A 24,615-nucleotide genomic window follows, 5' to 3' on the forward strand; every position below is an offset into this window, starting at 1 on the left:
CAAACACAGGACTGTCCCTAATTCCAAGCGCACAGCATCGAGTGCTTTGCGGACATCTGATGACACAAACCTCAAGAGAGAAGCGCTGCGGAAGGCAAACGCACTAGCTCAGAGGAGATGAAGAAGCAGAACATTAAAAATCAGTCTGGGTCACTTTACAAGCTTTTTGTTTGTTTTACTTTGGGAGTCAACATGAAACAATGGCCCGAATTTTTAAAAATAAGTGACTGTATTTGTTCACATGTGGAGATAATCTCTAGATTATTTTTCTACCTGTCACGTGTGTGGTGCACAAAGCAGCGATCGGTCCAGTGTGCTCATCCCCCCTCGGCCTCCCTCCTGCATGCGCACGCACACCGGACGGTCTCAGATACTCTACGCTCTTTCCAGCCCAAACCCCGTGGCATTCCCACGTCTTCATCTGTGGACCACAAAGCCTTTGAGGCAAGAAAAGAAGGCAGGGTATTTCACCCAATATTTCCAAGTGTTTCCCTTATCAGCTGTGAGACAGGAAACAAGGAACCTTTCTGGCTGCTCAGAACAGGGTGGAAACCATCCAGATTCTGCGATCTGTTACTGGGTCAGAGACTGACCTCTGCTCTTGCATTGTCTTCACGTTGGCATTCACACGGTTCTGCTATGGACTGTCGCAAATTTCTAGACTTCAACCCTTACAGGGTCCAGAACGGAGCTTCATTCCCGGAGGCGCACACGCAGACACAGCACTGTGGGGTCCCGTCTGCCGTGCCCTCTGCCGGTGGGAAAACCGTACCATCACAGGCTCCCGACATGGGAGAGGGACCTCATTCCCACTGTCCTTCAGGTTCCCAAGATCAGCAGATGAGTTAAACCACGCAGGATGCTCTAAGTCACTCACCACACCATTAAACAGCAGTTTACTTTGTTAACCAGGCTTCCCGGTCAGAATGGACCTAGGATTTCTAAAGATTCCTCATGAGATCACAAATGAATGAATACTCGGTGGTGCACCCCTGAAGCAGGTAAAAAAAGTGGAAGTCGCACTGTGCTTGAGAACTTGTTCTTCTGCGGTAATTCTGTCCTGTGATGGCTCAAGGGCTCCATGTACTTCACTTGGGCTCCTGCATCTTATCCATCAGGACTGGGCACACGGCGCACCTCTCACCACCTCACTGGCCAGCGGGTGGGTCCTCAGTGGCCCTGCTTCCTCCCTGCTCAGCGTCCCGAGGCACGACCATGTGTTTCCAAGGCCTCCAGGCCCTGAAGACCCACACAGCCCGATGGCAGCCCTCTCGGCCCCGAGCCCCTGGCTACTCTCCCCTTCGCAGGGTAAGCCCAGAGTCCACGGGGAGGGCAGGGGAACAGGCTGGGGTTTTAGGCAAGGGGGGCCCGTCAGAGTGCCTGAGTCTGCACAGAGAAGTGCTGGGTGTGATCAGAATAGGGATGAAATGTCCTAACAGGTGTCCCTCTTTCGTAACCCCCCACCCCTTTGACGAGGAAGTAGTGAAACCTCTGTGCAATGACAAGCTAGAAATTCTCCACAAGCTAGAAATTCCGAAATCCCGTTCCTGGGGCAGCAGACACCACCTACCGGGATGGCTCCTGGAAGAGAGTTCTCGGGTGTCAAGAACGCTTTACGCGCTGCTTAGCTGCTCTGCCTCCTCAGCCCAACCGCCCGACACACTGGCATGGGCCACGGGCTCTGGCTGCCCACCCGGTCACGGGGACGTCTGCGCCCACGACGCCGCAGGCCTGCTTGCCAGAGACGCAGACACAGTTAAAAGATCGCGACAGAGAAGCCCAAGGAAATCACCAGACCTCCCTGACACAGAAAAATTTCAACGTGGATCCCACCAAAAAGAAATTTTGGAATTACTCAGAAGTCACAACTTTTCAGCTTACTGAGCTGTAAGTTTTCAGTATATTTCCAGGCAGTTACTCATGATTAAAGTTATCAGCGAATATATGGCTCCATTTCTAAATGCCTTAAAAACGGAAGAATGTTTTCAAAATGGCTTGTACTTGTGCCTCTTACAACTAAGAGCTAATTTGGAATAATTATTACTGTATTCATTTATCATCATCATAATGTGATCCTACACTGGCTTCTGTAAGGAACAGAAATGAATAAAATTTGTGGACCTAATGGTATTAGAAACGATTTAACCTTTTACAACATACTTGAAAACGATTTCAAGGCTTGCCCTAGATTTGAAGACCCCTCCCCTTGACTGTCTGCAGTCAGGAGACTCGGATGTGAGATCCACCCAAAGGGGCTCACGACCAGCACACAGTGTGTCCAGACAGCGGGGAGCACCTTTGGGGTACCACAAAGCTCCTTCAGCCTCGACTACTCGGGAGCCCTGTCAAAGACGACACCATTTCAGCTCCGCAAAATTCTGGAAACATACATGTGAGTCACCAGTTCATGCCACTTCTCTCGAGGACAAGTCGTAATATCCTGGCCCCCGGCCCAAAGCAGTGCCCGGCATGGAACAGCCCGGTCCGTGGCCACCACGGGGAAACACGACAGGCCTACGGTAATGCCCGCAGCACCAACTTGCTGTCGGCAAGCTCAGAGACGCAGACGCTCCAGAACACGTCCCTGGGCGTTCCGTGCCCACCAGCACCAGCCCGTGTGGCTTCATAGAACAAGCTTCTGCTGGGGACCAAAACGATTCCAGAAGAACCGCAGCCAGCAGCAGGGAGCACAGCGGCCCCCTCGGTCCCGTCCAGGCCAGCCGCCGCACACAGGCTCACGGACCTGCAGCACGGCGCTAGGTTGGGGCTGACGAGGCGGCCAGGCTAACTCAGTCCGGCGACAGGAGATGCACACTGGTTTTTGTGACTTTTCTAGGATGTTTTTGGAACTCATTAACACCAAGCTCATTCTGCTCTGGCCTTTATGGCTGAAATTCTATTTTCCATCGTTTCTAGTTAGGGAAGGCTTTTCCATAAGGGATTAATTCCCTGAACTACCTAGGTCCTCCAAGATTTCTGTTTGTGTTTGGCACGCAACACAGAACCATATTTTCCTGAACGGAACGTTTTTATTAGAAGTGAAGCGACACAGTGCGCTGTCTGTGAGGCGGAGACTGTCCTGTCTGCTGCTCTGAGACGAACCATCCACAGTGGACTGCGGCTGCCCAGGAACACAACCCCTTTACCGCCACAGATAGAGGCCCCCGACGCACACACACCACACTCTCTACACGTACACCCTCTTCCTTCTCACCCACTCCAAAAAAAGTTGTGCACATAAAATGTCGGATACTCCTCTCTTCTAATCTCTTCCCCAGCTGGGTTTAGAAGGCCCCACTTCACAGAAAAAATTCTGAAAGCTACTGAAATTTACTTTCCATTATAAGGAGAAAGACAAATGCCAAAGAAGTCAGGAGAGGTTTAAGAGTTTAGAGAACGCCAGGCTGTTGTTAGCTGGCTCTCGGTAAAGTCACCTCACAGACACACAATGAGAGCAGCCTGGATTTCCCGCGTGTCACCATCTTTGTTTAACACAAATGAAGGGTGTGCACGGTGCATCCGTCATGACAGAGGCGGGCTTACCAGAACACACACAGTTCTCCAGGGGCTCATGCGAACGGATGATGTTTAGCTGACAGACCCACGTAAACTCTTCTCACGCACATCTCAGAACATCAGCTACGGCTACTAAAAACAAGAGTCACAACACACATCTCGTTGAAACAGCACTAAACCACCCTGTGATTCATGCTCTAAGCATCATAACTAAAGCCCAAGTCTTTAAAGATTTCCCACGTGGCCAAAAATCTCCCACACAGAGAGAAATAATGGACTCAGATTTGAATGTTTCAGTAGATAGGAGATTGCCTAGCAACAGAGTTTGGTACAAAGTGAGTGTTTTATCTTCCTAAATCTGAATCCGCTGGATCCAAGTCCTATGCTGCGCATACAGCCAGGGTCAGGAAGCAGCCCCGTGCCCCTGCACCCACCGAATGCACACCGTAACTGGAAACGGCTCCCACGATCGCCCCTTCCTTCCCTCAGAGCTTCCGTAAGTCCCCCTGCCCCCGACAGAAACCGGGGGAGCCTTGTGGCTGCCGTTTCGGGGGCACCAGAAAGAAGCCGCTGAGCCGAGGGGACAGATGAGAACACAGCTCAAGACAGTCAAAGCCCTCTCGGTCCCGGGGTGGTGCAGCAGTAGTGGAGAGGGTGATCTAGAGAGCCGGAGTCCGTGTGTGGCTCCCGGAGTCACGGGGTCCATCCCGGGCTTTACCTCCCAGCACAATCCAGGAAAAGCTACTGGCCCCTATCCCCACATGTACAGATACCAACACCCCCTCGTTCCTGAACCTCTCTCATCTCCTCCCCAGGAATGCCACGGGAGAGGTCACGATCTAGGAGGAAGCACGGGTCCAGCTCCAGGTGGGGGGCCTGAGCCCTGCAGGCAGAGGCGGGCTCCTCAGGGTGCCTTGGAGGGCACGGCGCAGTTGGCTCTCAAAGATTAGGTCATCTCTGCGTGATGGGAACCCTGCCACATGACGTTCAAGGTTAAAGCGACCCCTAACTTCTTGTTCTTGGTTGTGTCTTGATCTTTAACAACAACATGGTATTAACTGTAAGAAACCAGGTGCCCGTCCTTGGGTGCTGAAGAGCCCCGTAAGCAGAGGGGAGCCGTGGCCACCGTGCTCCAGGGGGACTGGCGGTGAGCCAGCGGCGGCGGCCAGCTATCCAGAAACAGACTGCTTTTGGAGCATTATTTCTAGTCACGTGAATACATGTTTAGGTCTTTGCTTTGTTTTCTTAAACTCCCAAAGAATTGACATGAATGGAATGAAAAGATATCTCAGAAATTGTATAAATGTAAATTTTAAAAATCTAGACTTTTTAAATGCAGAAAAGAAAGATTTAGGTCTTCCAGCAGTTCAATAATTATCTCACGATGTATAATTACAAAAATGCATCCGACTTTCATCATCAGCCAAGCCGCCCCAACAGAGCACACCGTTCACAAATCGCATGGAGTTTCTCAACGTGGATTTTTGCCACATGGGTGGGCTGCTGTCTGCCTGAGGTCACGACCCTGGTGTTGACAGGACCACCCCCAGCCCACCTGGCCCAACAGGGAGGGTCACTGCTGGGGCTTGCAGCACGTTGTGTGAGTCATGCAGTCAGGCAGCGTCTCCATAAAAACACTCAGGTGCTCTCCACGCAGTGCTGCCCCCGCCTTAGAGCGACCAAAGTCCCTGCATGCCACGCTCCCTGAAGGCCCGCGGTGCGCGTGGGCAGAGCCCCTCCGTGTACACAGCACGGGCCCTGCCTTGAAGGAGCTCACAGTCAAGCCACACTGGGCGTAGAGTGGACGCCACGGGATGCTGTGACCCTCCGTGCAGACAACCTCTACCTCCTCCTTCCCAGCTCCGGACTGCGGCACAGACATTCCACACCAGCCTTCAGAGAAAGCAGGGTCATCACAGGAGTTGGCAGGCCTACAGCCTCGGTTCTCAAACGCTGCTTACATCCCCTCTTGGAGCCCTGCCACCGTGCTGTGAGGCCCGGGGCCACAAGGGGACCCTGCACAGAGGAGGACCAGAGGGCCTGGGTGGACAGCCTCACTGAGCCCCTGGCCACGGGCCAGCCTAGCTCCAGCCCGGGAGCAGCCCCCCAACAGGGCAGCCTGCTCGGACTCCAGATGACCCCAGTGAAGCCACTTAGTGCCGAACCCCCACCCGCCGCACCCAATAAAACCACAGAGTCATGAGAGATAATGACCAGTGGTGGTCATCAGCCCTAAGTTTTGGGGCGGCGTGTGGCAAAGCAAGAGTGACGCTTCAACTCCTCGCACAAAGAAGTGTCCCCCTGCCTACCTCTACCAGCGTCCCCGTCCCCCTACCTACAGCTCTACCGTAAGGTTTTCGGTGCCTGCAACTTAGCGTCAAATAGTTCAAAATACAACAGACACACACACGCTCTTACCCAAACTTGTGGATTTCTGCTTATTTGTACTTCCATACAACTGAACCACGACTCACTAGTGACTGGTTCTAATTCAGGCAGAATGAGAACTAGACTCTCCTAGACTGCCAACACCAATTAATGTCTGCAATTTTTAGGGATCCAGTCCCTTCCTGTCCAACCATCACTCCCACTTACATGACCAGTTCCCCTGGTCACTCAAATGCTCAAGCGACCCTCAAGGAGTGGTTGTCTCAAGAGCAGTAGGTACACTAAATGCCTATATTTAACTACCTTTATCCCTGTTGCTCATGCCTTAAATATCTGCACAAACCGACTAGACAAGATTTGCGTTCTTGTTAACGGGACTGAACCGTGTTGCGGCAAAGACCCCGTTCTCTCCTACGCAGAGTTCTTGGGCTGAGCAGCATTACAGAATGCTCTAATTAAAACAACACACTTCCTAGGCCTTATGCAATCTAAACTCCCCAGAAAACAACTATCTTTAGAGAAGGAAGAGGAAACAAATAAAGCATTTTCGTTTTAGCCACGTAATGAGTTACAGGAGACGTCTGGTCTTGATGTGAAGTCTCATGACTGGGAGCTCCGTGTCTCGAGCGCGTGACCTCAGAGCACCCTTGCTTCCACGGTGGTGCCAAAGCCGGGCCCGTCTCCCTGCGGACCCCAGCAGCCCTGCCGCAGAGCAGGGCACGCCGTGGGCGTCACACCGCCGTCAGCCCCGCATGTCACAAGGATGCAAATCTAATACCTTACGCTTCCACATCACACCTTGTTTTGTGGAAGCCAATTTGACAGAATATGTTCAGAATAAACGCCCTTCCTCTCTGGCCACTTCCTTCCCCCACTACTCACACTGAACCTCTCCGCGTAAAGTCTGTACCTTCACGTTTAATTCTACGACTGCACCACCATCTCTTAAACTGAGGCTAATTATGTAGTTGTTCTTCCAACTGATTAGATAAATGTGAAAAATTATTGTGAGCTGGCAAGCCTTCAATCACATAAAATTAATCAGAACCATACCGTGCCCCTTGCTATCTAAACCCTGCGTGTCCACATAGTCCCTACAAAGACTTGGCAAGGTTTTTATTCAAAATTCACCACTCAAATTGTAAACAAACTCGGTCAACTGGTGTAGCATGTGATTTCTGAGAGGCTGGGGCCATGATCACTGAGCTCGCCCACAGCTCTCCCCGCCGTCCTAAGGGTCACCCCCTTGAGCCCAGTGTTTGCTTCTGAAAGCACCTGGGGACACTGCGGACTGGGGTCAAATCTAGACAGTAGCCTTAAAATCATGTCACTACCGTACAGAGTCGTAGCCACATACAGAGCAGGCATGGCTCAGCCCGACACGTGAGCGGATGACCATGAAGGCACCACACAGCGGCGGTCCGTCCAAGAAGCGCACCAGCATCCGGGCACCGGGGCCTGACGGCTCTGACCGAAGCAGAAGTCCTCTGGGGGACATAACACTGACCTGAGGGCGCGTCTCCGGGAAGCTGGGAGCCTGGGCTGGAATGTACCATCACTGTCCCCACTTGGGGTATCGGCCCAGAGCGCCACACGCACGTGCTCGGGCATCTCACGAGGGCCGGACTCTGACTCACACCACAGGGTGCTTATCTTTGGGCTCTAACAAGGGTTCAGAGAGCACAGGGATGCCCCGGGCTTCCCTTTACCAGACTCCACAATGCACAGCGCCAGGTCTACCTGGCCCACAGGTGAGTGGCAGGAGGGCTGCACGGGACAGAGCAGCCCCACCCCTCCTCTGAGAGGAATGCAGCCTATTTCTGCCCTTCCTACCTGAGAAAGCACTTCGGGCAAACTGCAGGTGAGTTCCCCCAAGGAGGCTAGGGTCCCTGGAGTCCAAGGCTGAGTCCTGACCTAGTGTACTTTGTGGGGACTGTATGTGGCAGGCCCCCCTTTTGAGGCTCATATTCAAATCTTAAAAGTAGGACCTCTTGTTCCAATGATCCTGTCTTCCCAAAGAAGAGTGTGAAGTCCACATCCACAAAGCACCTCGGGACGCCCACCTCCAAGTCAGGAAACCTGGGCCCCTCTGCCGCCCGCACACCTGCTCACGGGAAGGGCGCTGCTGTCGAAAGCCAACGTCAGAACAGCATCTTCTCTCCCGAATCCAGAGCCCGCACATCGTCCCTCTGCCCCACGGAACAGCCAGCCTCACGGGGCTCATGGGCCGCAGAACCGTCAGGCTGACATAGCCCTGAAGGCAAAGAGGCTGCTGGACGGTGAAACACAAGCAGCTCTGGGACGGCAGAGGCCAGAACGTAGGGCCTGTACCAGGAGAAGCTTCAGTGGAAGAACAGACATTGCGTTACAGAAACACAAGGCGCAGTCTACCGGGATTTAAGAGTTACTCCCAAAGCGCTTTCAACTGCATCATTCCTAATTAATGCACACAACTGGGCCAAATTCTAATCCTGTATTATTCATCAAACATGTTTTTTTGAAAATGCCTGGTCAAGGTTAAAACGTCTACACAACTTTATGAGCCTCTCCCGCGTATGAAGGGGCAGGGCTGAGCAAGCGCGGAGCTCAGCCCCAGCCAGACTTCATGCCGCGGCCTCGGTGACTGGTGTCTGTGCCCGAGCTGGGACGCCCAGGAACACGCACATGACGCCTCGGGCCTTCCAGCCCCCGCTGTGTTAACAGCTCCCTGAGATGACTGAAACGTGTGTGTGTCCAGCACTTCTCTAACAAAACACTAAGTCATTTTTAAAAGCTGAATTTCTAAGCTGGGTTACTCTACATTGATTAGGCTCAGATGACCTCCCTTCTTTAAAAGGTTCATTCATGGTGTTAATTTTAACGAGAAATGGAATCTATCCTAATTAATTAATGCTTTAAGTAAAAGCTTTCCCACTGATGCCTGTGAGTCTCGCACACTCACAGGCACACACAGTAGAACTGAAGGCCGTCCTCTGCCAGACCCCACAGGAAGATCTTCCCGGGACTGCAGGCAGGGAGCACGGGACACAGAAGACGCACTGTGTCCTAGGTACGGAGGGTCCACGCTTCCCTGCTCAGCCCCGACCCACCACTCCAACACCATGCCTGTGTGGTCAGGGTCGGGTTTGGCAAACGCGCCCACTCTCCCAGCAGTGGGATCAACAGGCATCTGTCACAGGCCACACAGACACCAGCGCTGAGCACTGGGCCGACTGCTCCTGGTGAGGACACGGCTCTCCCAAAGCAGGTGCTCCTGCCGTTCCCACCCTGGCAATGAGGCCAAAGAAGTGCAGTCACTTCCCCAACGCAACCCGCTGACGGAGCGGCAGCCCGAGGCTTGGGCCCGGGCTGCGACTCTCCCGGCGCCCCCTGCCCCCACCCAGCAGTGCTCCACTCCAAAGCCAGGCCCTGCCCCCCTTGCCAAAATCAGTCTCTTGGGAGGCAGCACACAGCGGCACAGCGGGGAGACCAGTGGGGTGAGCCCATGGGGAGCTGCACCTCCAGCTCAGCCTCCCCTCTGCTCTCCCCTGCCGATCCTGAGCTGGGGTGCCTAGCGGCACACGGCTGACTTGGGGGGAAGGGGTGCCCTACAACCACTAGTTTTCTCTGACAGAGAGCTCGTGGGAGATTCAGGCACATTACATCCAAAAGGAGCTGCGGGAGCCCAGCGAGAAAGGCCCCCCGTGGCTGGCAGAGGCTGGCCTGACCCCACAGCTGCTCCTGACAGCAAAGACCGGCTGCAACTGGCCCTCCAGGACAGGGCTGCTCCTCTCCCGGGCCCTCCCCTGCTTCCCCTGCAGGAGCATCTCATTCGCCTCGCTGCAAACTGCACGCCCCATGGCGGGACGTACAGGCGCACACGAACTCAGTGGTCCAGAAACTTGGTAGGCAACACCAAGTTCCGCCCCTCCCTAGGAGCACCAAGTGACCTTTAGGCCACAGCACTTGCCACATGAGCAACAAGACGACGAGAAATACCAGGAACAGGGGCGACAAGGTTATTCACGCAGAGCCTGACTCCAGAGTTCTCAGGGAAGGTTGATTCTAATACTCAAGTAACACAAGTAACCCGATTTCCCCGATCTAGATTAAATGCCTTCAGAAGTACGCTGAAAAAGTTTTGAATTAAGGTGTTCATAATCATTTTCTTAAGCTTGACTGTGACTTTTTCTAAAAGAAGCATTCTATGCTACTGATTCATCTGATTATCTTTTGATTTACCAAAATATGAAAAGAAATATGTATTAATGTTCACAGTGTAAACTCCACATAGTTGTAAATGCTTTAAAACTACTTAATTACAACATCTTAGAGCTACAGGATCCTAAGAAAACAAAGAGGCACCACTGGTCACCTATTCTAGTACTTTTCAAACTGTGGGCCATGAAATCGATTTAATGTGTCACAACTAGTACCCAAAAGAGACTGAAAAAGAAGAAGAAGAAAAACAGAACAGAGTAAAAAGTATTAGAGAACTAGCCAGCAGTGAGGTTAACTATCCTTCTGTGAACCTGCTCCGACCGTGTGTGTGCACCTGCACGAGAGGGTGCGAGAGTCCCGACGCCCGCCTACTTTCACACACTGGACACTGATGCAATCCAGCCACACAGCACAAACCCGTCATCTGAAGGGCAGCCTGGCATCTGCCAGGCAGCGTAACCAGACCTTTAGTGGGGGCCCGTCCAGGGGCCAGGGTGGCCCACCATCCACCGGCCGCAGTGAGCGAGGACAACCTGAGAAGCAAGCATGACTTGGAGCCGAAGCCCAGCTGGTAAGCAGAGCGACTGCAGCTGGGGGCTCCCCGCGGCGGCTCCCCAGTCCGCCCACCCTCCCCAAGGTAGCCCCCTGGCCTGCATAAGTGCCGTATTACTGCACGTGAAAGTTCCCATGACCTCATCATCTCTCATTTAAAATCCATCTCAAAACCATTTAACCCACCTCACTGCAACTTGCAATCCCCATGGCTCTTGACATTTGAGACCTTTTTGTTTTCATTTTTCAGAATCTTCTGAAATCCATACTGAATTAAAAATTCTATTGTACTGGGGCACGTGGTGGGCTCCGTGAGTGAAGCATCTGACTCCTGATTTCGGCTCAGGTCATGACCTCAGAGTCCTGAGATCGAGCCCCAGGTCAGGCTCTGTGCTGGTGTGGAGCCTGCTTAAGATTCTCTCTCTCCTCTCACCCCTGCCCCCTGCGCTCTCGCTCTAAGAAAAAAAAAGAAAGAAAGAAAATTCTCTTATACCAACCACTAACTCAGAAAGCTGAGCTCCCTTAAACCATCACTTCCCAGGCCTAGCACCTTTAATACACAATGTGTCTACGCATCCACTGTGCTCGGTGCATCACCACCACGCAGGATTAGCTTCAGTCTTCTGAGAACTCCAGGTTTCTCTGCTTCTGATCTCATTCACTATACAAAGCCCATCTGCCCAGATTCCTTAAGTCACCACATAGACAATAACACCGCTACACATTCCGAGTTCCCATGTTCTTTACATGCTTGTTGGCTCTGCGTTCACACGGCAGTAAACGATCAATCCTGAAATACTCACTGCGTAAGAAAGAAGACGTGGCACGAGGCAGTAGAAGAAATCGCCTGTGTCCCTAGCACCTGCGCTCAGACTGTGGACAGAGAAATCAGCACAGCATGACCGGGCTTAGTAAAGTGACTCTGAACCATCGGGAACAGGGCCGCAGACCCGCCGGCCCACGCATCTCACTCCCAGGAGGTGCCCTCGCCCAGAGCCCAGGACCACAATTAACGACTGCATTTGAACTTCCACCCTAACAAATCTGACCATCTAGCTTCCCCCCAAAACAGATCAGGAAGGACGAGGAAGGGGGTCACTGCAAGAAGATGCATGTGGCCAGAAACAGAAAGAAGAGAACAGGAAATGTGTGAATGTGCCACCAGGACCATCCCTTGAAAGGAGGCTTCCAACTAAACCCCGGGCTCTCTGCCGGGCTGTGCGTTGGCTCCCACTCCTGATCCTTCCTTTCCACACCTGGGGAGCAATGGACACTGCTGCATGTCTACCGCACCAGGCCCACGCTCACTCGCCCCCACAACAGACTGGCCACCGGCAGGGGCCACGGCCCAGGGAGGGGAAGCACGTGGGGGAGCCGCAGTGCAGAAGCGCGTCCATGGCGGGACGGAACTCAACAGCACGTCAAGACAGCGGCTCTCCCTCTCCCGAAAACAAAGTCTGCAGCAGCAGTGAACAAGCACGCAGTTCCTGCCCCTCTGCCGCCCTGCCACGAAGACGCGGTGCTTTCACAGACACCAGGCGCTGATGGAGAAAGTCATGCCCATGAGCGAGAACAGCAGAACATGAGAAAACCCGCGACACACGGGACCAGAGCCAGGAGAAGCGGGAAGGGCCGCGGCGGGTCCCAGGGTCACGGGGCTGTGTGTGGTCACCGGCCCTGCGTGACTGAGCTGTTCTGCATGGGTCTGGAGCGCTGTCGCATCATCATTCTCAGTGACGGTTAAACCTGTCAGGGAAGGATTTAGTAGGACGCTAATCAGTCAGTGGGTCTGTAAACCCCAAAAGAAGAGCAGCACATGAGTTTCTTCACGGGCTTCTGACTAGCGTCCTCCCCATTCAGTACCTTTGCTCCCTAAAACCAGAACAAGCCTCGTGGGGTCGTCTTCAGGAAATCAAACACCATACCGACCCCAGGCCCCACCGCGCAGAAGCTGGGGAGCGGCTGTGGAATTGTGGGGCCCCGTGTGAGCGAGGCCGCAGTGCCTGGCACCGTCCTCCTGCGGGTGTGCGAGGCCGGGGGAGGGAGGCCGGGGCGAACCGAGGGAGCCGGGGGCGGGGGCATGTGAGGGCAGGGGAAGGAACCACGGCGCCCCTGCCTCCAGCACAGCTGCGCTTCTCACTCAGCCCATCGGTGACATCGCGTTCAGCGGCGTCTTCCGTATCTTGCGAAACATCATTCTGTTTTGCAAATTTTCGGTTAACTTAAAAAATGAAGCTGTCACAAGCAGAGTAACTCAATAGGAACAAGAGTCAGCCAAGTGATAGAACAACAAGGAATTTCCACACAGGGAAAACAAGAAAGGATTAGCTAAACAGTTTGACCAGAAAAAGGCAGCTTTACATAAACACGTACAGTTTACTTAAGTCAGACAGCCGGGCCTCCTTTAGGAAAGCAAAAGGTGGCAGGTACGGAAATGCCTCCAGCCGCCATCAGCGTCGCCCCGCCTGTTTCGAGCTCCATCCCCCACACAGGATGGACAGCGAGCGTCGGGCAGAGCGAGGAAGCAGCACGAGCTACAGGCTAAGAAAGCGGAGGATGAAGACACTGCAGCAGAGACGGCAATCGGGACGGAGGCCGAGGGAGACCCGGGCGCCGGCAGAGCCGAGCACCGGGCCGAGCACGGCTGCTCACGCAGCACAGGCCCCGGCCTGCAGCCAACGTGCGGGACGCGGCACCGGCTAAGTGTGCACAGGGCGCTCCGGTTCGCATCGTTCTCTGACCGACACTCCAGGAGCCCCTCCGGGGTTGAAAGCCGTGCCGCCGTCTCGGCCAGAGCTGGGCTCTCCGCTTTCATGGCTGATTTGGGGCACGCTGTCGCTAGTCACACACAGTACTAACAAAACATAAACACCTGGTTGTTTTACCTTCCAAAAATCCCAAGTGGAATTCCGCTCAGGAATAGAGACAGAAACGACAAGAATATCCAACATGACATACTTTCTCTTCTCATGAATTAGAAAGTTCAGCGACATTTTAACGAGGATAAACACAAACCACTAAGTGGTCAAAACCAGAGATCAACTACAGACGATGACCCGCCCTCTCCTACCCTAGACGGGACAGCTCGTGCCCGACCAAGAGAAACACGCAACAAAGACCTGCTGAGAACTGACCTCCATGGGCCTGGCCCCACGACCTTCTCTCCAAGACAGGGCTCGGAGGACACGACTGAGGACTGCTGGTTAACTCGGCGTGGCTTTGGCTCTTCAGTGCTTCAGGGCTCTGATTAAAACCTCATTTGTATGTTTCAAGATGAAACTGAAAACGGAGAAACTCCAATCTAAACAAGTGATTTAAATCTGAGGTCTGCTACACTTCTCCCAAGGCATTTGGAGGGTTCCAGATACAACCCACGGGGTGCCACTCTCCTCTCATTTCTGAGACCAGGGACACACAGTCTCCATGCCCCGCACACGGCAGACGCCAGGCCCCCACCAATGACGCGGGGACGCACACGGCCGTTTCAAAGCGGGGAGACGGCTGGGCTCCAGAATAACAAGTATTATTATCTTGACAGTAAACGAGCTCTGTGTTTGTGGCAACAGGTCAGGTTGTATAAGGAAGATTCTCCAGACTCTTTCATAATTTTTCAAAGATTATAAACATCTCTTTGACAGAAACTCTTTGAAAGGGCCTGGAAACGTCAATCCTCAAAGTCACCAGCAATTTCACTGGCTCTTAGGAAGCAGACCCCTCCCTAGGACCCCTCACAGCTGGAGCACCGGCCTTGAAAAGACAATTCACACCCAGTGTGTTAAGTGACTGTTTCAGCTAAGTTTTTTGTCAGACGTTTTTAAAAATGCCAGTGACTGGCATTTTGCAGTAACCTCCACAAAAAAAAAACCCACCTTCTCCTAATATGTAGCTACTGCACAAACATGACCATCCACAGCACTCATGTAAATTCACAGACAACAATGCTAAGGAGATAGTGGAGTTTCATCTACAAGGCAAAAAGCAACGTAACACCCCACAAAGAAACAAACGTAGCCCAGAGCCCCACCGTGCACGTGTCCACATCCTTCAGGACATCGGTGGCCAGCAGGGGCAACGCTGGCATGTCCCCAAGGCTGACGCCGCATCACCCTCCTGCTCCCCGCTCCTGCCCTGATCACACAGCCAGCAAGCATTAAGTGAGAGCACGCGAGCACTTACCTGCCCGTCCTGGCCCACGTGGTGGATCTGCAGATTGCCCTGCAGAATGGGTGAAAAAAGGAGAGATCAGGGACCAGAACAACTTCCAGACACAATGAGACAGAGGCAGGAGCAGCCCGTGCCATCTGTGAATAGCCAGCAAAGCCATTCATATCAGTTCTACAAAAATTCAAGCCCCTGTAGCAATAAAACACCCAAAACAAAATAAAAACTGAGTTTACAGACAGTATTTTTTCTTATAAAAACAAACCGAAGAAAACATTGTACCCACCCCCCCAACCCTGACCCCAAATGAAAATGTCATTTTCCCCCCAACTTTAATTTTGAAACAACTTTAGACTGATGAGAAGAACCAAAAGTCACCCGGAGAGGTCCCGTGTACTCATCACCCCGCGCCCTGACGGGGACGCCTTACACACTCAGCGCGCAGCGTCCCAACCGCGAAGCAGAAAGGACACAACACAATCAACCAGATCACAGGCCCATCGGGGTCTTGCCAGCTGGAAATGCATTTTCATTTGTTTAGGAAAAACGACTGTTTTAGGGGTCTAGTAGGCTCTGCTAAAACTGTCTTTGCACATACCTTCATTTTGACAAAATATTTAATTTTTAAATGAACAAGGTAGAGTTTTACTGTGTTAAGAAGACCAATCCCATATTGTAACTTATTACAAAGTAATCATTAATGGCATCAGCAATTTCTTCTACTTCATTGCATTCAATTCTTAATGGAAACATATGCTGGATTACACAGACAAGAGGGACGCGCTTATGAAATCTGAAAAACGAGGCAAATTCACGAAATCCAAAAAATATTCAGGTGATTTTTTAGTGAAAGCAAATCTATATTGAATTTCCTTCAGGAGGTCACCAGCAAATTATGCGCCCTGCGCAGTGAAGGATCCTGACGGACGTCGGGGACCGCTGGCTGGGCCTCGCACTTCTCTGCGCCCCTAAAAGGGAGCCTCCCCACCCCTCAAGGGAACACCGCGCCCACGACCTCCTCCAACCCCACTGTCGGCCCTCCTTCCCCACCCAGTGCTGCTGCCGCTCCACGAGCTTCCTCCGCCCGCCCGCGAGCTGACTGTTCTCCTGCGTGAGCCCCCCGCTCACGTGGCCAGCCAGCACTCATTCAGCAGCTTATCCTCACCGGCCCCTCAGAACCTCTGCGCCTCTTCCCTTTGGCCGCGGCCTGCTGACGAGGGCTGGACGTGCGCAGCCTCTGGCCGCCGGGTGAAGGCATCTCCATCCTATCAGCGCGTCCCGCGGCCCCTCCCCACGGTCCCCCCCCAACACAGTGACCCCCGAGCAAACAGGAGTCGGGGGTCCCGGCCGGACGCCCGGGTCACGTGGGCACTCCCGGCCCTCCGCGGCGTCTGACAGCGAGCAGAGTGCAGGGGCCCAGGGCCGTGGAGGGACTCACCTCGCTGTCCTGAGTGATCTGCACCTGCTCGCCCTGAGGCACCTGTGCGATGTGGAGGTGGCCCTGTGGGATCCGCAGCAAGAGAAGACACCAAGAAGCATCAGAAGAAACTCAAAGCCACAGCAAACAAGAAACGCTTTCTGGAACTGCTCTTGACTACCTGCTGACAATTCCAGACAACTAAATCCTACACGGTACAAGAGAACACGTGGATGCTGTAAGCCTATTAAATAGCCTCTTGAAATCAAACTTTTGGTTTGTAACACAGAACACTTCGCAATAGTTCCTAAAGAGACAATGGGGCCTAGAAAAAATCTGTTAAATCTTCAAATGTTACTAAACAGGCAAATTTTATAATGTGGGACACAGAAATTTCCCAGAAAATTGGAAACACTTTTTTTTCACCATACTATCGACTTGGAGGGACCAGAAACCTCCAGGAAGCAGCAGGCGTTCTCCTCGCGGTCCGGGGGTGCTGGAAGGCCACGCAGCAGTGCGTGATCAGTGGGAGGGGCTGCACGTGGGTGTCTACACTGAACGTGGGTCAGGCAATGTGTTTTAAATCAAAGAAACACAAAACGATTAAATAGGTGGCTCGACACCAATTAAGAACCCCGCTAGAATGCACTTAGGGCTGTGGGGGAAGGCAGACCAGTGCTACAAATGTGAACACGGCTCAACCCCGGGCAAAACTTGCTGCGGCTTTCGCTTTACTCTGCCCAGACTGCGTCACAGTGACCTATCCCGGAATTCCTTCAAAGCCTTTCTTACCACTAAGACAAGAGTAACTGCCTTTGTGACTGTCAGTTACACAGAGAACTCACCATTCGTAAGAGCTTTCCCTCCTCTGGAAGATAAGAAAAGCCCTCAAAAAGCACTCATCAGCGACTTTCTGGGAGCCGGGCCTTTCCCAGGCAGCACCCCGAGTGCAATGTCAGACCGGGGCCCCGAGACTGGCAGGAGACTGAGGCTGGGTGGGACGAGAACGCCCACAGGAGCCCAGGGGCGTGCGGAACACGTGCAGCTCCCTGGCGGCACTCCTGCCCTCCCGCTCTCCTCGGCCGGAGGGCCCAGGAAGGGTCTGGAGGAATTTCTACCTGGGCCAGGCCGTGCAAGGCGGACTGCTGAGCTAACGGCCTAAACGAGCTCAGTGCACACGGCATCAGCCAAGGAGGTGCCACACACTCCCCAAGGCCGCTCGCTCTCTACTGACCCCAGAAGGAAACGGCTTTTTCTTCCCTCGGTGGGAGGGTGCCCGTGGCCTCTGGACTGAGAAATTATCTGCGGGGCACCTACAATGCCTCGCAGGAGGAAGGAGGACAGGCAGAAGCAGGGACGGCAGAACGGCCTGACCCTCAGGACAGACAGCGGCCCCCAGGGCAGCACGACAGGGGAGCCACGAGGGGTCCCTGACAGGCACAGCCCTGCGGGAACTGCCCGCGTTTGTGAAATGCAAGCTGGCACCCGACTACTTCCACTTCAGAATGGCACGCCGACCCCAAGCAACCACGGCATGACCCGGAAACGCAGGGGACGCTGGGCGGGACCCTCCCCACTGGCCATGCCCCTGCCCCAGCCCGCCCCGCCCCCCGCCCTCATGGAGGCGGACTAACGAGAAGGGTACATACTACTTGGACCTGTCCGTCCTCTCCGATCTGGTGGATCTGGACCTGCTGGGCGTTGGCCAGGGCGTAGTGCAGGGCCTGTGGCGGGGGCTGCGGCATCTCACTGGCGGGGGGCGGTGTGCTCATCACGGTCTCTGCGGGGAAGCACAGAAGGCCTTAGCAACCAGCCAGAGGCAGACCAGACCAGCCACGTGCCCGCCTCTGGGTTCCCTCCCCGCCAGCCCCACATCCCCACAGAGAGGGAAGGAAACCGCTCCTTCCTAGACTCTAGTCGACAAGCCCGGACGGAGGAGCCACGCGTTCTGTGCGCATCATTAGTTCTGAGTGCTAGGGAATGGGGACTTCTGACCTGCGGACAGAAAGACCTGAGGACTGGCTATTCAGATACAGCGCATTCTCATCCATTTGTTAAATGAAGTGGCTCCGGATTTATCAGCAAAAATGAAAATAGGAATAAAGCTGATAACAGTCTGCTTTACACCAGCTGCAAGTAATACGCGTTCAGGGACAATTAAACTCACCTAAACGGAGAAAGAAAATCCCCATCCACTTCTTTAAAGATACGTTTCCAATAAAACTTTACTTCCTTTGTTTAATTCAAAATAGACACCGTGTTGACGTGTTGCATATTAATTTCAGTTCTAAGGATATCTTAATAGAATTTTCTTAAACACGTAGAACATTAAGGCCTCCGAAAAACATTCTGATTTTGTGTGTACAATTTTCTGCAATTATGGTGGACTGATAGTAAGAAAATGTAAACACACATCACAGTAGGATGAGATTCAGTGAGAAGTGGATGGAAGGAGAAGAAAGAAAGATGTAAAATGTCTGCTTACCCAACAAAAGCTCTTTGTGTATTTTTTAACAGCTTAATGGTGGGCATTAAATTGACATGAAATACACATTCCACTGAATAGGTTTGAAAAAGTAACACCGTATGTGAAAATGTTAACACCTGCATTATGTCAGAAGTTACATCTTTTTCTATTTCAAAGTATAATGAAAAATTTTAGCTGTCAACATTTTAAAATGTCAACTTAAAAATATGCATGGAAGAATACACATTTTTGGGGCGCCTGGGTGGCTCAGTCGTTAAGTCTGCCTTCGGCTCAGGTCATGATCCCAGGGTCCTGGGATCGAGCCCCACATCGGGCTCCCTGCTCAGCGGGAAGCCTGCTTCTCCCTCTCCCACTCCCCCTGCTTGTGTTCCCTCTCTCGCTGTGTCTCTCTCTGTCAAATAAATAAAATCTTTAAAAAAAAAAAAAAGAATACACATTTTCTAACCTCTTAAAGAGGGTATGCGACCAAAACATCTAAAGTCCACTCTGCTAGTCAGTAAGAATTACATAATCAAATAGGTTCCCCAATATTTCTGCTCTAGTGCTAATAAAAATCAACTGATCTTGCCATTCTCAAATGGTTCAAAAATACAGGAAGAACGGCAGTCCCCAAGGCTCTAAAGAAACCGCAGAAGACAGGACGTGTGGGTATGAGATTCAAATTACTGAATCTACCAATGAATCCGTGGCTCCCTACAGTCACTCAGTGGAAAGACCAGTTTAAATCCACGTCTCATAATCCGTGCTGATATCAAAGTCCGGTGCGGAACACCGTGCTGGTTCCTTGTCCGTGATCAAGGACGCTCGGGAGCCGGCAGTGCTGAGACTGGCCAAGGTTCCAGACCGCAGCACCCGCGGCCAGAGCGCGCATCAGAAAGGCAGGCCGCTCCGAGGGCCCCCCTCGTCTCCGCATCCAGAGGAGGGGTGGCTGCACACAGAGGGCTGGTTCTCTGAAGTCCAAATGACTGGGCACTGCGCAGACAGCCGCGAGAGGCCCTCAGCTCACTGATGAGGCCTGCGGGGCGTGCGCAGCATCCCCGGTAGGACATGCAGCCGTGTTCCACTCAAGCACATGCAGAAGTTCACATGCTGTGGCCAGAGGGGAGTGTAATACCAATGTTTTAACAAACTGACTCTGTGAACATCCAGTCTTTGCTCACAGCGACAGCACTAATTCACCTTTAAACAGAGGAGCCTGGGCTCAGAATTTCCTTAATAGCACGTATTTGCAAGTTCTTTTTTTTTTTGTCTGCTAATTCAAAAGTAAACAAGGCAGACCCAGCTGGAATCACTACCCATTCCAAATTGAGCCGAGAACCCAGGAATTGTCCTGGGTTATTTCTGTCACCATCTCAGATTTGCCTTGGGAGACTGGGAGTACGCGTTCAGGGCAAGGACAGAAACCGGAGGCCCTCTAGCTAACCACCTCCTTTGCTTTATCCGATTTTAGTCAAGTACGCGGCACAATAAAAACAGAAACAATGACAGCAACAGAAATTTACAAAGCCGTGGACTTTTTAGGGGCACCTGGGTGGCGCAGTCAGTTAAGTGTCCAACTCTCGGTTTTGGCTCAGGTCGTGAGCTCAGGGTCCCAATCTCAGGGTCAAGGGGTCGAGCCGCACACCAGGCCCTGCACTCAGCATGGAGTCCGCTTAAGGTTCTCCCCCTCCATCTTCTCTCCCCCCACCCACGCTCTCGCTTAAGGTTCTCCCCCTCCATCTTCTCTCCCCCCACCCACGCTCTCGCTTAAGGTTCTCCCCCTCCATCTTCTCTCCCCCCACCCACGCTCTCGCTTAAGGTTCTCCCCCTCCATCTTCTCTCCCCCCACCCACGCTCTCGCTTAAGGTTCTCCCCCTCCATCTTCTCTCCCCCCACCCACGCTCTCGCTTAAGGTTCTCCCCCTCCATCTTCTCTCCCCCCACCCACGCTCTCGCTTAAGGTTCTCCCCCTCCATCTTCTCTCCCCCCACCCACGCTCTCGCTTAAGGTTCTCCCCCTCCATCTTCTCTCCCCCCACCCACGCTCTCGCTTAAGGTTCTCCCCCTCCATCTTCTCTCCCCCCACCCACGCTCTCGCTTAAGGTTCTCCCCCTCCATCTTCTCTCCCCCCACCCACGCTCTCGCTTAAGGTTCTCCCCCTCCATCTTCTCTCCCCCCACCCACGCTCTCGCTTAAGGTTCTCCCCCTCCATCTTCTCTCCCCCCCACCCACGCTCTCGCTTAAGGTTCTCCCCCTCCATCTTCTCTCCCCCCACCCACGCTCTCGCTTAAGGTTCTCCCTCTCCATCTTCTCTCCCCCCACCCACGCTCTCGCTTAAGGTTCTCCCCCTCCATCTTCTCTCCCCCCACCCACGCTCTCGCTTAAGGTTCTCCCCCTCCATCTTCTCTCCCCCCACCCACGCTCTCGCTTAAGGTTCTCCCCCTCCATCTTCTCTCCCCCCACCCACGCTCTCGCTTAAGGTTCTCCCCCTCCATCTTCTCTCCCCCCACCCACGCTCTCGCTTAAGGTTCTCCCCCTCCATCTTCTCTCCCCCCACCCACGCTCTCGCTTAAGGTTCTCCCCCTCCATCTTCTCTCCCCCCACCCACGCTCTCGCTTAAGGTTCTCCCTCTCCATCTTCTCTCCCCCCACCCACGCTCTCGCTTAAGGTTCTCCCCCTCCATCTTCTCTCCCCCCACCCACGCTCTCGCTTAAGGTTCTCCCCCTCCATCTTCTCTCCCCCCACCCACGCTCTCGCTTAAGGTTCTCCCCCTCCATCTTCTCTCCCCCCACCCACGCTCTCGCTTAAGGTTCTCCCCCTCCATCTTCTCTCCCCCCACCCACGCTCTCGCTTAAGGTTCTCCCCCTCCATCTTCTCTCCCCCCACCCACGCTCTCGCTTAAGGTTCTCCCCCTCCATCTTCTCTCCCCCCACCCACGCTCTCGCTTAAGGTTCTCCCTCTCCATCTTCTCTCCCCCCACCCACGCTCTCGCTTAAGGTTCTCCCTCTCCATCTTCTCTCCCCCCACCCACGCTCTCGCTTAAGGTTCTCCCTCTCCATCTTCTCTCCCCCCACCCACGCTCTCGCTTAAGGTTCTCCCTCTCCATCTTCTCTCCCCCCACCCACGCTCTCGCTTAAGGTTCTCCCTCTCCATCTTCTCTCCCCCCACCCACGCTCTCGCTTAAGGTTCTCCCTCTCCATCTTCTCTACCCCCCACCCACGCTCTCGCTTAAGGTTCTCCCTCTCCATCTTCTCTCCCCCCACCCACGCTCTCGCTTAAGGTTCTCTCTCTCCATCTTCTCTCCCCCCCACCCACGCTCTCGCTTAAGGTTCTCCCTCTCCATCTTCTCTCCCCCCACCCACGCTCTCGCTTAAGGTTCTCCCTCTCCATCTTCTCTCCCCCCACCCACGCTCTCGCTTAAGGTTCTCCCTCTCCATCTTCTCTCCCCCCCACCCACGCTCTCGCTTAAGGTTCTCCCTCTCCATCTTCTCTCCCCCCACCCACGCTCTCGCTTAAGGTTCTCCCTCTCCATCTTCTCTCCCCCCACCCACGCTCTCGCTTAAGGTTCTCCCTCTCCATCTTCTCTCCCCCCCACCCACGCTCTCGCTTAAGGTTCTCCCTCTCCATCTTCTCTCCCCCCACCCACGCTCTCGCTTAAGGTTCTCCCTCTCCATCTTCTCTCCCCCCACCCACGCTCTCGCTTAAGGTTCTCCCTCTCCATCTTCTCTCCCCCCCACCCACGCTCTCGCTTAAGGTTCTCCCTCTCCATCTTCTCTCCCCCCACCCACGCTCTCGCTTAAGGTTCTCCCTCTCCATCTTCTCTCCCCCCACCCACGCTCTCGCTTAAGGTTCTCCCTCTCCATCTTCTCTCCCCCCACCCACGCTCTCGCTTAAGGTTCTCCCTCTCCATCTTCTCTCCCCCCACCCACGCTCTCGCTTAAGGTTCTCCCTCTCCATCTTCTCTCCCCCCCACCCACGCTCTCGCTTAAGGTTCTCCCTCTCCATCTTCTCTCCCCCCACCCACGCTCTCGCTTAAGGTTCTCCCTCTCCATCTTCTCTCCCCCCCACCCACGCTCTCGCTTAAGGTTCTCCCTCTCCATCTTCTCTCCCCCCCACCCACGCTCTCGCTTAAGGTTCTCCCTCTCCATCTTCTCTCCCCCCACCCACGCTCTCGCTTAAGGTTCTCCCTCTCCATCTTCTCTCCCCCCCACCCACGCTCTCGCTTAAGGTTCTCCCTCTCCATCTTCTCTCCCCCCACCCACGCTCTCGCTTAAGGTTCTCCCTCTCCATCTTCTCTCCCCCCACCCACGCTCTCGCTTAAGGTTCTCCCTCTCCATCTTCTCTCCCCCCACCCACGCTCTCGCTTAAGGTTCTCCCTCTCCATCTTCTCTCCCCCCACCCACGCTCTCGCTTAAGGTTCTCCCTCTCCATCTTCTCTCCCCCCACCCACGCTCTCGCTTAAGGTTCTCCCTCTCCATCTTCTCTCCCCCCACCCACGCTCTCGCTTAAGGTTCTCCCTCTCCATCTTCTCTCCCCCCCACCCACGCTCTCGCTTAAGGTTCTCCCTCTCCATCTTCTCTCCCCCCCACCCACGCTCTCGCTTAAGGTTCTCCCTCTCCATCTTCTCTCCCCCCACCCACGCTCTCGCTTAAGGTTCTCCCTCTCCATCTTCTCTCCCCCCACCCACGCTCTCGCTTAAGGTTCTCCCTCTCCATCTTCTCTCCCCCCACCCACGCTCTCGCTTAAGGTTCTCCCTCTCCATCTTCTCTCCCCCCCACCCACGCTCTCGCTTAAGGTTCTCCCTCTCCATCTTCTCTCCCCCCACCCACGCTCTCGCTTAAGGTTCTCCCTCTCCATCTTCTCTCCCCCCACCCACGCTCTCGCTTAAGGTTCTCCCTCTCCATCTTCTCTCCCCCCACCCACGCTCTCGCTTAAGGGTCTCCCTCTCCATCTTCTCTCCCCCCACCCACGCTCTCGCTTAAGGGTCTCCCTCTCCATCTTCTCTCCCCCCCACCCACGCTCTCGCTTAAGGGTCTCCCTCTCCATCTTCTCTCCCCCCCACCCACGCTCTCGCTTAAGGGTCTCCCTCTCCATCTTCTCTCCCCCCCACCCACGCTCTCGCTTAAGGGTCTCCCTCTCCATCTTCTCTCCCCCCCACCCACGCTCTCGCTTAAGGTTCTCCCTCTCCATCTTCTCTCCCCCCCACCCACGCTCTCGCTTAAGGTTCTCTCTCTCCATCTTCTCTCCCCCCACCCACGCTCTCGCTTAAGGTTCTCTCTCTCCATCTTCTCTCCCCCCCACCCACGCTCTCGCTTAAGGTTCTCTCTCTCCATCTTCTCTCCCCCCACCCACGCTCTCGCTTAAGGTTCTCTCTCTCCATCTTCTCTCCCCCCACCCACGCTCTCGCTTAAGGTTCTCTCTCTCCATCTTCTCTCCCCCCACCCACGCTCTCACACTCAAATAAGTAAATAAATCATTAAAAAAAAAAAGCCACGTATTTTTTTAAAAGTTTGATAAAAGAAAAAAACACGTTTTGTGTTTGTCTCAGAAATTCAATTCCAGCGCTCAGCAGGAAGCCTGTGGCCGAGAGCGGACTGTGCAGGAAGCGGCCCTGTTGGGACTGGGGAGCAGGGGTGAGACCGGGGTAGCAACGCAGAAACGCAGTCTCGGGCCTCCCTAGACACACACCGGGGCAGAGAGACCTCGGCGGAGGCGGCAAGGCTCTGTGGGACAGGGACAGCCCTGCCACCTGGGCACAGGTGTGGTGTGCTCCTGAGGAAGGAGCCGGGACTCGGGCGGGCCCACGAGATGTGCCGCCGCGTCCCGTTGTGCGTCAGTGGACATGGTCTATTCCAAACAGCACGTCCTGGGACCCCGGGCTCACGTCCCCACATGCCAAGCCTGCCCAGGACACAC

The 24,615-nt window shown here is 54.1% G+C and overlaps 1 protein-coding gene across 6 annotated transcripts in view; it reads right to left on the reverse strand.

The window, feature by feature from the left end:
- The window catches only part of BANP (BTG3 associated nuclear protein), a 132,669-nt gene that overhangs the window by 30,749 nt on the left and 77,305 nt on the right, over positions 1-24,615 (reverse strand). For 4 of the 6 annotated variants that reach the window (XM_078062987.1, XM_078062988.1, XM_078062989.1 and 1 more), the window contains 3 exons: positions 17,884-18,014; positions 16,256-16,327; positions 14,833-14,871 (listed from right to left, as the gene is read on the reverse strand). In XM_078062987.1, coding sequence (XP_077919113.1) covers positions 14,833-14,871; positions 16,256-16,327; positions 17,884-18,014 — 242 coding nt within the window. The remainder of the gene's footprint in view (positions 1-14,832; positions 14,872-16,255; positions 16,328-17,883; positions 18,015-24,615) is intronic. The other 2 variants (XM_078062990.1, XM_078062986.1) reach the window with 1 other exon arrangement.

The sequence above is a fragment of the Halichoerus grypus genome, chromosome 15 (assembly GCF_964656455.1).
Source record: "Halichoerus grypus chromosome 15, mHalGry1.hap1.1, whole genome shotgun sequence".
NCBI classification, from domain to species: Eukaryota; Metazoa; Chordata; class Mammalia; order Carnivora; family Phocidae; genus Halichoerus; species Halichoerus grypus.